This window comes from Bombus terrestris, chromosome 2 (assembly GCF_910591885.1).
Source record: "Bombus terrestris chromosome 2, iyBomTerr1.2, whole genome shotgun sequence".
NCBI classification, from domain to species: Eukaryota; Metazoa; Arthropoda; class Insecta; order Hymenoptera; family Apidae; genus Bombus; species Bombus terrestris.
In genome coordinates this window covers 1,188,460-1,203,195 of record NC_063270.1, presented here as the reverse complement: position 1 = coordinate 1,203,195, position 14,736 = coordinate 1,188,460, and the positions used below count along the sequence as shown (strand labels likewise).

Below are 14,736 nucleotides of genomic sequence, written 5' to 3'. Positions count from 1 at the left end.
AATTCGAAGTCTAAAAGAGAGACGATTCGCGGCCTGTGTAAGAGCGAGAAAGGCAGAGGGCGGAAAGGGGCTGGTAGAGGAGAGAGGAGAGATAGGCCAGTAGACGGGGAAGGGACCAGATGAGATTTTCGTGCGTAAGAGGGTTCTGTGATTAGTATTATTTAATTAAAAATGCCCGGTCCCATTATGGTCACCTCTCATAAGGAACAAGCTTAGTTGCGTGGGAAGCTGCTTATGAATTGGATTATCGAAAGGAGAAACGAATAAAGTGGAGAACGAAATGTCATGGCCAATCATTGCTACGTATATTGATAGAAGGCTTAATGAGCGAAGAGCTAGCCAATTATTATTTGGAAAAAAGCTAGAATTAAGGAATCATTCCAAAGTGAAATAAATGGAATTCAGTTAAGGAAAGCAATGAAACGAACACTACAAGCAATACGTAATAACATATATCGCATAAAGAATAATGAAAATGTGAAATATTCGATCATGTATTATCGTACAATCATTGCAACAGACAAAATATCTTCACGTTATTAATTTTAATATAATTAAAAGTAAGATAATTAAAAGTAATTGAAAAATACGCAGAAGAATTTAACATAAAAGACACGATACCAGTTACAAAATTCGATATCCGCTTTAACACGTTTCTCAAAATAAGAAATTTAGAAAACATCCATTCATCAAGAGAGGAAAGAAATGAAACAATTGGAACCACGGAAAAGTTTCTGGTTGAAACGGCTCTGTCGACAGTGGATCGATCCGAACGGTGGAACGGATATCAACATTTTGGAAATCTCGTTTCCTTCCCCTGAACGATTTAGGTGACGTCGTCGTAAGCGGGACAACGAGGAGGACTACGCGGACGACTACGAGGACGGTCACGACGACGATGGGCTATCGACGCCGGGGTGGAGTCGAAGCGGCAGCCGGGTTTCAATTTAAAGTTGGACGAGCGTGTCGGGATTTCAATGTACAAAATGCGTATGCTAAACTTTTCGCACCCCTGTGGTAGCCGCCGCCCCTCCGTTCGTCTTCGAGTTCCCAAACACCCTTGACGCCGTAGCTCGAATGCCGGACAACGTCCGTGTCGACGTTTCGTCCGGGAAAAATCAGCAAGTCTGATGCATCGTCAAGTAGAAAGGGCGCGCAAGTAGAACGTCGCTCCCGTTCGACACGGTGCTCGCGGGACGAATGTTCCGTAGAACACTTTGAAGTCACTGTTCCCAAAGGTCAAATTACTTTTTTGAAGCCGTCACACGGAGGCCTTAGCGGCATTCACAGCTCGGTCTGAGGATCCCTAATGATCGCAGCTGCGATCGAAGGTGATGCATATCAATGGATAGGCTTGAAACGACATCGTGTGAAGCAAGTTTCTAATGGTATCCAGTCGCTAACTTTTCTCACCAGAAGGTACGCATGCACCTATGAGGTATTTGCATCTAGTTCCAGGCACTAGCTTTGTCTCGTTCCGTAATTTATACTAGGGGTTTAGGCTTTGTCGCGACGCCAACTAAATACCTAGGAAATTGTGCATTGTCCTTGATGATTAAGCATGGGAATAGAAAATAAGAGGTATTGGAAAATTACTATTTACTTAATTACTATACATGAAGCAATGATTTTTACTTTCCTAAGCTTTTCGTTATCCTTGTGGTGAATGGTCTAAGGTTAATAATCCAACGTAACTATATCCTTAAAATCAAAATTATTTTACATCGTTTTCTTCTTGTTTCTCTTCCAAAAACTTTCGATATGCATTTCTGTTTTCTTTCTGTTGATTATTTCTGTTTTCCATTTCCTTGAATCTTATCCCAAGACTCTAAATCAAGCGTCATTCGAAAATAGACGGGCTCCAAACATGGCCATCCGATTCGATCGCATGGCTCCGACGCGAATCTAACTTCGACAATACATCCAGATGGAATGTCACGCTGTGTACGATTACTGCGAGACGAAGGACGAAGATAGGAAAAGAAGAGAAAAAAAAGAAGAGCAGTGGAACGAGGAAGATGCTCCAGCGGCCGAGCGATCGTGGATGGGTGAGAAGTTTCGCCCCAGGAGTTGGATTACCGCGTGGCTTCGGTCGGTATTTGAAAATCGTGGGGTCTTGAGGCTGGCGGGCGAAGCTGCCGTGTGATTGATTTTGCATACGACACGGATTGGACAGGTTTGAGAAATTGGACTAGCTTTCTGGGTTGGTTTGGCCTTTCTGCCCTCCTTGGCATTTCCCTTTCGAAACGGCCCTTCTCCTTCCATCTTCTTTCTATATCGCGAGTGTCTATATGCCTGGATGGTTATATCGACGCGTACGTCGAGAGTATATGTATGTCGATGTAACGTATATACTTAACGTATCCAGGAGTGTCTACTCGCGAGAGACGGAGAAGGGTTCCCTCTCGTATCTCTAGCGGGAAACCGAGAAGGGGATTGGCCTCGAACGAGCGATTTGTGCGATCTTCAAGGATGTATTTATGAGCGTTCCAGGCCCGCTTCTTCCACTTTCATATTGCGTTCGGCATTTTCCATGGCGATGTAAGTTACGGCGTGCAAAATCGAAACGTGACATCTAATATAAGATGCGATCGTTTCTTGGAGGCGTTGAGTATGGAGTTTGATATCGACTCTGATGGTAATCGCGAGTAGGAAACGTAGAATTAAGTGAAATATTTACATAAGTTGATAAGATTAATCATTAGTAAGGAGAAGAAACTTACCTACTGTCTTTTTCTATAAAAGGCCCTATTTCTTTTTTAGTAGACTATTTTCAAACAACTTTCCCCTTTTCTTCATTCTTGTCACATTCTTATCAAATTCTTTATTGAAATACAATTGTCTAAATTAAACAAAAATTGTGTAAAGATCTAAGAATATCTAATAAAGAACTAGTATTACTTGAATATTCGTTCAAATCAGAAATTTACAAGCTATCATTCAATCCTATACTGGCCCTTTAATTTAGAAACGTACTTATCATCCAAATAACGCTTGAATACAAGAAATAGTCTAACATTCGTCAAAACTAACACAAGAAACTTAAAAAATTACTTAATTCGTCGTGTAAACGAGACACGAACGATTGGCGATGATGCATACACAGAGGATAGTGCGTAAGAAGAAGCTGTCTCGAGGCATTCAGGCTAACTCGTCTGGCGTTATCTGCCGACGTCGGAGTGGATAACAGGCCGAACGATTTATTCTAAACCTTTATCCGGCGGCCCCTCGAAATTTATGAAAGAAGACGCCCGTTTAACCGACTCGCTCAGTCATCCCTCACGATGGTGGTGAAGCCACCCTTCCCTCAACTATCTTTCTTCCTTGCCGTGTCTCCTTGTTCTTCTTCGAGCTCGCGCCTCCCTTCCCTCTGGTTCCACCTCCTCTTCTCGATTCTCTGCCCTGTGCTCGCATGTCAGCCCTTTATTTTATACCAAGACGAGTCGGTCCGAGTCGGTCCTAATATTAAAGGGGATGGTTCACCCTTAGTGCGTGATCGGGATACTAAAATTCGCCGATCGGATGGTTCGTGACTTCCTTATTGAAGGACAGAACGAAAGGCGAGTGGCAGGTTTCTCTGCGAGCAAAACGTCATTGAGAGCCCGAACATTGCAATCTTTTTCTACGGTTCGTGAAACATAGAGCTTGATTATTGAGAGTACATAGTATTGAAATGTGATGGGTGAGGTGTTCAATTGGGTCTTTGAATAAAGTTTTCTTGTTTGACAAGACAGAGACTCGGAGTACTCTTTTATTTCGTACGAAGAACTATTAATTTAATACAAAACGTTTAGCATAATAGTTTCTGTAGCTACCTTTCTAGGAAGCGCCATAATGTAGTTTTTGGATTTATAATAGATGAGCCACGTGAGAATATTTTTGTTAATGTCTTGATTTCGAATAATTCGTTTGATTCACGAATATAAATGTCTTGAAAATAGATGATAAATCTGTGAAGTTTTATAAACAATAAAGTAGCGAAATCATTTTTTAAATAATCAGTTCAACAAGGTGCAAAAGTACAAATTCTACAACCAATTGAGAGAAAATGAATATTTCTAACATCCAATAATATTTTAACACAACTTTAAAAATAGTTCAGCAACGAACGTGTCATTTCATCTAATTTCCAGAGTAACGTTTTGTTTCTGTGTTTCCCAGTTGTATCTGAGCAAAACCCGGCAAAGTGGTCTCACGGACAATTTGCATCAGGATCTCTTACGAACGGTCAACCCAACTGCACGCCAGCAAGGTAAGTCTCGTCGACTTTTTATTTTTTTCTCTCTTGTCTTCTTTCTGGAGTGATGCTTTTCCCTCTTGAATTTCTTCGGCATCGTCGATTGCGAGACGGCTTTGAATTTCCGTCCGCGTTTGAAAAAGATTTCGTCCCCCACCACGGCTTCGTTTTTTACTGTTTTCTCGTTTCTCTCGAATTCGCTCGAAACTTTCGACACTCGCGTATACACGCACACACAGAACGGTGTCGTTTAACTGTTCTAACGACGAGATACTCGCTTCGTACGTATATCGAAACTGGCGAAGTCCTGTGCCGAAACACAAGCGACATTTCGAAACTTTGGCCAATTTCGCGTGTACTCGCTTAGAATAAATATGTGATCCACGTGTGCCGGCGTATCTACGCTCAATATGTACGAGTCGCTTATAAATTATGTTTTATCTCGAACTTCTGTGACGATACATATTTAATCAATATTCGATGAATTACCGTGATCATTTTCTAACTTGACTTTTATTTACGAGGTTATCTTTTTAGGAAAATAAGGTTCAAAATATTAAGAATTCTTAAATTGATTGTACCTAATATATCAAAAAATAGACGAATTTATAATCATTAAACAGAAGTGGATGAGATACTCAATAAAGTAATTATTATTAGTGTCCCTGTGAGAAATAAACTGCTATTATTCTTTTAAAAAGCGTTTATCATTACATTTGCGATACTATTTTCATTCCATTCATAGTATAATATCTTTTCTGATACTTGAAGAAATTTTCATATAATATCATATCTCATGTAATTAATAATTTAGTCAAATTATTACTAATATTTATTAGTCGATTATTAACGAATTACTTACTTGACAAACTAAAACACAAAGAAAATCCATGATCCAAGAGGAAAGATGGAAAACTGTCAAAGAAGACACCGAACAGTTACTGTCATGATTTCCACGGAGTATAGGCAAGGATTTCTACAAACTGAAACGATGGCATCGTCGTAGACGAACGCGATTCGTGGGGACGGGAAAAGTAAGGAGGTCGGCATCATGCATAACCCCACGTCGGCCTCGCATAAATATTCTAATAACTTCGGAAACTAATATGATTGCATCCAGCAGGAATAATATCCTGTTCGAAGTGGGCATCGCGGCTGTATGCGTGGAATACGAAATACGTGGAGCGCCGCGTCCACATGAGAACGATGTCGCGCTCCTCCTCACGTAACCGTAGATCGCCGCGAGGGTGGAAGCGATCTCTCTCGATGACAGTGATTACTTTAATCGTGCTTTCCCTTCCCCGTCGAGACTGTTCTAGAAAATAGTTATAGCGACGAAAACCATAAGATGTATCGCTCCAAACTATCACACGATGTTCGATAGCTATGGATTGTCGCAGGAATGTGGACGCCATTGCAGATATGTATTAGAAAGGTATGGGAATAGAAGAAGATATGGAAAGAAATATTTTCTTTTGGATATATGACTTCATTCTCGTTTTTAGTAGAAAATACTTTAGACAATAAAAACTTTTGTTACTAGTCGCGAAGAATCGTGCTTTGGTTGTTTGTATGAGATTTTAAAATAATTTTAGAGAATTTTAAATAATTTAAAAATAACTTTCGATGAAAAATTGACTATAAGATTCTAGATATTCTTGTAAATAACAATGGTGAATGCATAAGCCTAAGTGATCCGTATCTTTTTACATAAAACTTCGCTGTTATGTTGAAAAATCAAGGATAGAAAATAAAGAAACGGAGGTGTCCTTTTGTTTTAAGATAATTATCCTTTATATATTGTATTTATGAGTCTGGTTTACTCAAAAACAAAGTCTCACGTGATATCAAATAATTCGATATTTTCAATATACTTTCTCGTACATAAAATCACATCGTTCCATGGTATATCATAAATTCTAGCATGTAATACAAAGAAAGGGTAATTTTCAACGTATGCACGTTGAAGCACGACGACGACGAAGGCCGTGAACGAATGGTTTCGAAACGCCAAGGACTCGTTAACGCGAAATATCGTTAAATCGATTTCTCGCAGATTCGAGACGCTCGACGAAAATCCATCCGAGAGATTCGAGTTCGAAAATTAATTTCAATCCGTACTTGAGCCCCTGGCTCCCACTCCTTCTTCCTCTCTTTCGCTTCGTCTCCTCTCCGGCTAGGTTGGTCAAACAGCGCCATGTACAGCGCGGTTGGAAAATCGAGCAGCGCTCGAGTACTGGAAACAAAAGGCCGACGTTTCAATTAGGTCCCTTATTAGTTAGCGATAATAGGGCCAGCGGCGGTCGAACGGTAAGGCCAGGGCTTTCCAGTGCTTAACCGTTGGCTGTGTTAGATTCGCCGGCTTGTTTGCGTGGATCCAGCTCTTACGATATTAAGGGCTGACTAGGCATTCACCGATACCGTACCAACCTCCAACCACCCACGAAGCCCCACCTCCTACGCGTTTCGATGTTTAGAGCCACCCTCTAACCTATGGCTCTCCTCGACCCGTTCGACTTGACCAAGATAGAAGGGACAGCGAGGGAGCCTTACACTTCGTGGCTGGACCATTCGCTGGGTCGATTGATTTTCTCGTGTTAGGATGTTGCAAGGATGGAAACCTCTGATAACAGAGTTTGTATGATGGAAAATCGAATTCGTATCCTCCAAAGGAAGTTTGGTATACAAGGAATGTGTTCGGTTGATGCTCATGAGGAATTTAAATATGTGAAAATAAAAGGTAACATAAAAAAATAATTTATAAGAGATAAGACTATAAGAATATGAGAAAATCATATGTAAATTGCGGAAATATGGACAGCATCAAGGATCAGTAAAGGATATTTTTAATATTGCTAATGTGTGTAAACATTTCTAAGTTTGGTTTGGACTGCTTTATATTGTCACAACACTTAACAATATAGTTCAGCTGTATACACAAATATACGTACATATGATCAAAAAGCTGGCGTATACACACGAAGTAAAGTGTGAGGCTTGATAGTAGAAAAGGGAGAGAGTTAGCGGTGCGTTCTCGAAGCCCAGGAGGAATTTGTCGCGAGAAACCGGTCGCAGCAGTCGCCTGCGGCTCGCCGCAACGATCCTCCGTCGTTTTAGCCATTGTACGGGTACCGCACGCTACCGGAGAGACCGTTGCCGTCGCTATCGTCGGAACCCTTCGAAACTAACTCGCCCCGGCCGAAACTGCGCCCGCTTTCCTCACCACGAAACGGTCGACGTGGTTAACAAGCAGGCACGCGATGTGCATCCGCTATCGATTCGAAAGTGAAAAGACCGAGGCGACTTACGTGCACACGGAGAGGAAATGGAGCACGGTATTGCTTCAAGAATTAACTGTGAGACATTGTGTGCTTGATGGACGATAACCAGTTCGTTAAGGAACAACGTCGTAAACTTTGGACACCCATGTACATTGCTCTCTTTGCTACCGCTTAATGTTTTGCTTTCCACGGGGTTAGAGCTGGAAATTTTGGAAGATGAACATCTGATATTATGTACCAGGGAGCTTTTGCTGAGTTAGCAAGTTTTCTTTCGAAGTCCATTGTTTTAGAGAAATACTTATTCTAAAAGATGACAGTAAAGGATTATTTTTAAAAGCAGGGCTCATCACTGTTCACGATTTTGATTCACTGGTTAGCCAATTTTTGGATGTCATTGTTTGAACCCTCTGTCAGGTATTATTAGATCTTTTTTATCATTATTCGCAGAGCTGAGAATTATAGCAGTGTACATCAAAATTTTAAGGGTGTAGGAACAGCGTAAAGATATAGGAAGATATATAAATCACCGAATAAAAGTATCCAAAGCTTCCGCAATATCGGCAGAAAGTTATCTTTGGCGTCGCGTCGGTTCTTTGCGCCCGCAGAAACCGGAATTGGTTTTAGTGTAAATGTAGAGTGGCGGATTCGCCGGGTGTTGGAGGACGTCGTGGCGGATAGGGTGGCGCGGCGGTGGAGTGGTAGCGACATCTTGTATTGTCAGATCCCAACGCGACAAATTCATAATTGCGTTAATGCGGGTACGGCGAGGGTTCTTGCCGCAACCACCGCAAGGCGCGCTATGGCGTCTTGCGGCTGTAAGAGAGATAGGGACCAGGCCTTCGAGAGAACGGGTGAGCGCAGGAGGGAAAATGGACGAGAAGGAGAGAGCCACTGAGAGAAAGAGAAGTCCCTCCTGACAGAGGCTCGTTAATCTTCCAAGGATTACGCCAGAAGGAAGTATCGCCATTGTGCAAGGTGCTCCTCTTCCAACCGATAATTATTAATTAAACTGGCCTAACGGGCCATTTCGCGATTTATCGATTTATCGGGAGATCCTTGCCAGCGTGGCGATGTTGAGACGTTTAGAAAAAAATCGGTTGATCTTTTGATGAGTTGAATATCGTTATTGAATAAAATTGTATATGCTTTGTCATATATACAAAGGATGTTTGAAAATTGGATTGATATTATTTTGTAAAAAGTTTGCTTTTTTCACAGTTCAAGTATTTTGATATTTCGCTAGCATTATGGGCAGTTTCATAACATGTCTAATTATCTATCATATGAAATTAGGCTAGGATTATATAATCATTCAAAAACGACGATCTCACTGAACTGCTATTTAATATTCTATAATACAAAAAAACAATTTCACCTGGTATAATTCCATTACAGATTACGCTTAACATTAGGCATAAAGCAGTAACTCTTTCAACGCAATCGTGATCAGTCTATCAGCTCGTTTCAATAGGGTGTAGTTTTTGAACGAGAGAACGCGCGATACAGATGAGCCAACGAAGCGTGTTAATCGTCAGATTTTAATTAATCGTGGAAGATTAGACAATCATGAAATCGAACAGGAAGGGTCATCAAATCCGCACGAACGAACACGAGAACGAGAAAAGGGAGAGGAAGGGTTACGCGTGCGACCGGCTCGCAAACGGGCCGAGGGTAAAAAGGATAGAATTGCAAAAGCGAGAGAAGGCGTGGAACGAACGAGCCGAAATAAAACAGTGATATCGAGGCATTTCACGCACGAGCAAGAACGTTTAGCAGATTCAACGTGCGTGCCGGTATTCGGCACTGCTACCCACGGTGAAACGATTCTCTCTCTTTCCATTCTCTGTTCCATGGTTTGCTGTTTCATCCCGTCTTTCTCTATCTCTCTCTCTCTCTCTCTCTCTCTCTCTCTCTCTACCTCTACCTCTCCCACTCTCTCTCTCTCTCTCCCTCTGCATGTAGTTCGCCTTTTTCTTTCTCACTCTGGTATGCCTCTATCACCTACACCCTCGGTCAGAAGCTCGCTGAAAAATACTGCTCTTGCTGACACCTGTAGCTTCGACGTTCTACATATGTGCGTACGTACGCCGACCGAGCGCCCATCGAGGAAACGAGGGGCAAAAACGATTATCGCCCAAGAAAATTTCCATAAGACGACCGACAGAGTACCAATTTGACAATCTCGTTATGCATCTCGCGTTTTTTTCATACAGAAAATTGTCAGTTGAATTGTACAAAGTTCGATTTTATGGGCTATAAAAATGTGATTTTTTAGAGGTTAAAAAGCTATTTTGACTCTTGGCATTTGAAAGATTATAGCATCTACTGAATTCATTGATTTATAGTTGGATGTGTTGTTGGAGGTCATTATGGTACTCACGATTACACAGACATCCTTGTCTTTGGTAGAGCAGACGGACGACTTAATATTGATATTTGTATTTTGTACAATAGTTTACAGATATCTCAAGAGTAATCCACATAGGCGTATTTCTATCCTTGCTTTGAAATGATATTCTATGCACATAAACTGAAATAATTCTTTCCTATTCTAACACTAGCAATACTGCTAACGAATAAGAAATATCAAATCCATTCCTAAAAATATACTATATGTGTATATCTTGTGAATACGCTCGAACCCCATGGATATTGCAACGCTCATACAATTTTAATCATCTCGACATTACACGAAGATTACTAATTCAACCAGTGTATTAAAAAGTGGAACAAAAGAAAGTATCAGTCGAAGAGATTTTTCATTATTTTCACGACGAGCGGAAAAGGTTGGTGGCCGAAGTGCTGCGGTGAAAGGGGAACAGATTCCACAAGTGGTGGGACTTTACGGGACTTAAGATTAATCCTCATAATTACTCGATTTCGTTCTTCTCTGCGGGGCCCCTCTTGTATCCGCTTTTTATACGGTAGCTTGCACTTCGTACCATCTGCGGTGTACCTTCGCGAAAGGGACCAGAGTAGAATGAATGGCAGAGCTTGAGAGGACTCGGTTGCTCGGCCATAAAGATATTTATCAGGTGACAACCCCGGTCATCCTTTATGATCTTTCCTTTCTTGAGGTTTTCCACCGACGTCTCAGAGACAACTTCACCCTTCGGCCAGTCGCGTGCCACGTTATTCGATGACACGACCCTCGCGCATTCTTTTCCTCCTTGCCGAGATTCCTTGTATCTTTCCCTCAAAGGGGGAAATACCTCTGTCGAGGAATGCTTGCCTCTCTTCCGATTTGCTTCTGCTATTTATGTTCGATAAATTTAATTTTTAAATACATTTTCTGGCTTGTCATCATCTCCTTCACTGTCTGTTTTTCTACATACCGAAAGATTTAAAGTTTGTTCTTGTTTTATTGTTGTTAATTTTCATTCTAAGAGAAATTTGATTATTAATTATTTGGTGCTGAGTATATTTTTTGAAATATTCTCAATGAAATCACATATTCTCGGATGAAATTCAAATCGTTTCCCTCATAAACTGCATTCGTTGCTTCAATACCGATGAAAATCACAGCCTATTTTGAAAAGGAACCCAATTTTAACAGAATAATGTAACATCCTCACACCATTGTCTATGCCTATGTAAGATTCCCTACCCCAGAAGACTAGATCCATGAAAATGTTCCAGCGGGAGATCCGAAACCGAAACGAGCAGATAGGAGCGGCACATCGTTCGACACTACATTTACCAGAGAAATATAGGGGTTGGTTCTCGCGGATGACCGACAACGCGCATCGTGGGCGTGAAATCGGACGCCGGCCAGGACGTCCGCTCGACTCGGCAGCCGACGGACAATAAGAATCGATATCTTAATTAACGAACGCTGGTGGGTCCGATGTGCAAGCGAACTCTCCTGCTCGTAGAGAACGGAGGGAAAAGGCTTGTGGTGTGAAAGAGGAAGAGATGAAAGAGAGAGGGTGACGACGATGGCAAGAGGGGGTGGTGAACGCAGGGAAATCCGGAGACTGGGTGGTGTATTCGATGGGGTAGGAACGCCTGACCGGAAGCGAGAGTCTGCGAAGCCCTACGGACCTCGACTCGTCGTCCCACCGGAAGCGCCATTCACACGGCCCTCTCGCTTTCGTCCGCCTTCCCGTCGTGGTTTGCCGTTCTCCTATTCGGCAACGCTGATACGTTCCTGAATAAACAATACTCCCCTGGAAAAAAAGTTCGGCTGCAGCCTGTGTTTGAAAAAATGATCGCGCCGCCAACTACGTCGCCAGATCGGGCATGCCCGTTTCGATTCGATTCGTTTCACAATGGATCCACGCTTTTGCCGGCTGCGTTAATCGTGCCTCTTTCTATTGATAACGGACGGACCGTTGATGCCAACAATCGCATGTACGTATTTTAATTTGAGATATCTTGCGGTTTTTCTTTCTACTTCTTATTCTTCCGCTGAATTGATTCGTATTGTAACGGTTGAGATTGAAAGAATTTGTTCTCTTCCACATGCTGTGACTTTTAACTATCATTTTTAGTATAAGTAATTCTGTAATAAGTTACTTTCCCTCTGGTTAGTAACACGATGTTATTCTATGTATTTTCGACTCGCAGAAATTTTTCAAGAACTGAAAATCCCCTAAGTAATCCGTAATAATCCGTAATTAAATCATAATTGTGTACTGGAAAAGGATCGTCTTAAATTGTACATCGTTGTTTTTGTTAAAGCTTCTTTATCATCACATACCTGATTCTTCCTACAGTTTCGTGTTTACGTCACTCGAAAAAATGGAGCAACGACATGTGTCCCTGTTGTATAATGCACGGGGTCTACGATATTCTTGGAGTTCGGCAGACTCTCGTGAACGCCCGGTCCAATTAATATCAGCGCGAAAGAAACGACCAAGGCCGAGGAAATTAACGAATTGAAGGGTACGCCTTTCTGAGATGCTTTTACCGCGACTGACTAATCCGATAAAGTGGCCGCCTCGCACGAACCTCCTTTTTCTCACTGGCGTTCCGTTTGATGAGATATGACGCTAAGCATTCTATATTGACTAATAAACTCCGGTCCCCGGTTTCTTTGCTAACGAATATTCGCTTCTTAGACGCTAGTCATTTGTCCTTTTCTTGAGGTTTCCTTCGATTAGCCCTTACAATTTCACTTTGCCATATGATGGATATGCGTGAAGGATTATCTTACAAATGTGTCATTCAATTTACGTGAATAGTTTTAGCTAAATTAAATACATAAGAAAATTGATTTCTTCGTGTTATTGAATTAATTCCATACATTTTTTAACGTAAAAGAATTGCTGTGACTGTCGATACAAGCTGATAAAATCAATATGGGAAGAATGCATATTCGTACGATTATCTGTAATATGAATTAATTCGTCACATTTCTATATGTGAAATGTACCGCCGTGGCACCATGTTTCTAAAATTGGATAGAGTTTCAATTGAAGAACACTCCAATATTTGTCTAACTTTGTGTAACACCGTGGCTTTAGAAATGAAGAGAGTTAATGGTAGAATGTTCGACTTTCGTGTACATTACACACCCCAGTCGAGCGCGTTTCCTCACGTTCATTGCTGGATGGTCTGGGCCTAGGATGAAGTAGTCAGAGGCCGCAATGGTAGACACCTCAATCAGGACTCGCTTTGGAACCCAATTTCACGAGAGAGAGAGTATTTGCTCGTATTTCTGGTGGCGGTAGGTTTGACCTCTCGTTAATCACCAAAGGACCCGAAGCACGAAGGCGAGTCAGACAAGCTGTGTAGTTGACCGCAACGACTGACCGTTGCCCTGTGGACAGGCTCTTAAGGGTATCCTAGCTACGAAATACCAGAACCAGATGGCTTCGAAATCTGAGGTGCGTCTTCCAATCGAGGTATCTTCGGTGTTCGTCTTCGCGGTTTCGATGGAACTTATGGCGTTTTAATTACCGAGTTGCATGAACTTTGGAAACTACTGAATCGTTATTGATTAAGAATATTTGCTTTATATTAATATATAGCGCTTAATATATAGCGACAATATGCATATATGTACAAGCGATATGTATATCGATATGGAGACAAAACTAATTTCATATTGTGGCATTGGTTGTTCAATTAATTTATAAATTAGAATGGGAATTTCTAGGTCGTGATAAGTGTGTCGAATTTAGAAACTTTGATTGTGTCAAGCACGTTTTGTACGAAATTTGTCTTATTTTGAGACTTTAATAAAACATACGTGAATCTAAAAAGTTTTCAATAAGAAGATATTCTCGATGCCACGGTGTTCGAAACTGTAAGCAATACGTGCATCGATTTCACGCGAGTCGAAGCATCGCCTCGAGCAAACGTCGTTGGCTTGTACACGGCGTCTAATCGCTGTATTAGCTAGCTTTGTGGTTAAGCTATGCTATTGCTGAATTAGGGGCAATTTGCTTCGAAACACACCCTTCCTATGTTTGTGCTGCCTGTACGAATTTACTGGAACGCGTATTAGAGCTCAACGATCGGTGTTAAAATAAGCACTAATCAATTAAAAATACAAATTTCTTTGTTTAACTGAAATTTGAAATTTATCAAAATATAATTAAATAAATCCTTTTATCTCAATATTCAATGCCATTTAAGTATTTTACTTTTATGAAAAGTACTTGATACTTTGATCGATTATGAAGGATTAAAATATTGCATTCAAGTAGAATATTCTTCAAATTCTTAAACAAATAAATTTTAAGAATAAATCCATAATAACCAGTCTACTTTCTGCACATGTAAGAATCCTCGCCACATACGAGCCCATAGTCTCTTGGCGCATATCGTTTGTTGGTTTTGCGGTCTACCATAACGCTGCCTTCGCTGTAACCTCTTCCCTTCTCTTGGGAAAACATGATTCCAACAACATTGCTCAGCAAAGGGCTGCTTCTCATGCTCCTTTCCGCATCCAGCGCGAACGAAATCTAATCACGCTTGCTGGTTACCCGGTTTCTGATAAATTCTTCCACCTAACTTGCTAACTATGCAAAATATTCGAAACATCCTGATCTTTGATTATCGTTCATTCTAGCACGAGCTGTTTCGAACTGTCACAATTACGTAGGATATTTCACATAATTAGATTTTATCATTTAGAAAAATATTTTCGTAAAACGCATTGGTAACTTTGCTTCAGATTTTTCATAAAATTCGAAGTCACAAACTTTGATACTTGATGCAGACAAAAAATTAAAAGAGTGCCCTTTAATGATAAAAACCTCTTTAACG

General features: G+C 41.1%; 1 protein-coding gene across 9 annotated transcripts in view; it reads left to right on the top strand.

Annotated features, from left to right (window-relative positions):
* LOC100650591 (mucin-5AC) overlaps positions 1-14,736 on the top strand; it is a 304,537-nt gene that overhangs the window by 165,027 nt on the left and 124,774 nt on the right. For all 9 annotated transcript variants that reach the window (XM_048414230.1, XM_048414222.1, XM_048414217.1 and 6 more), the window contains one exon: positions 4,162-4,252. In XM_048414230.1, the coding sequence (XP_048270187.1) occupies positions 4,162-4,252 (91 nt within the window). The remainder of the gene's footprint in view (positions 1-4,161; positions 4,253-14,736) is intronic.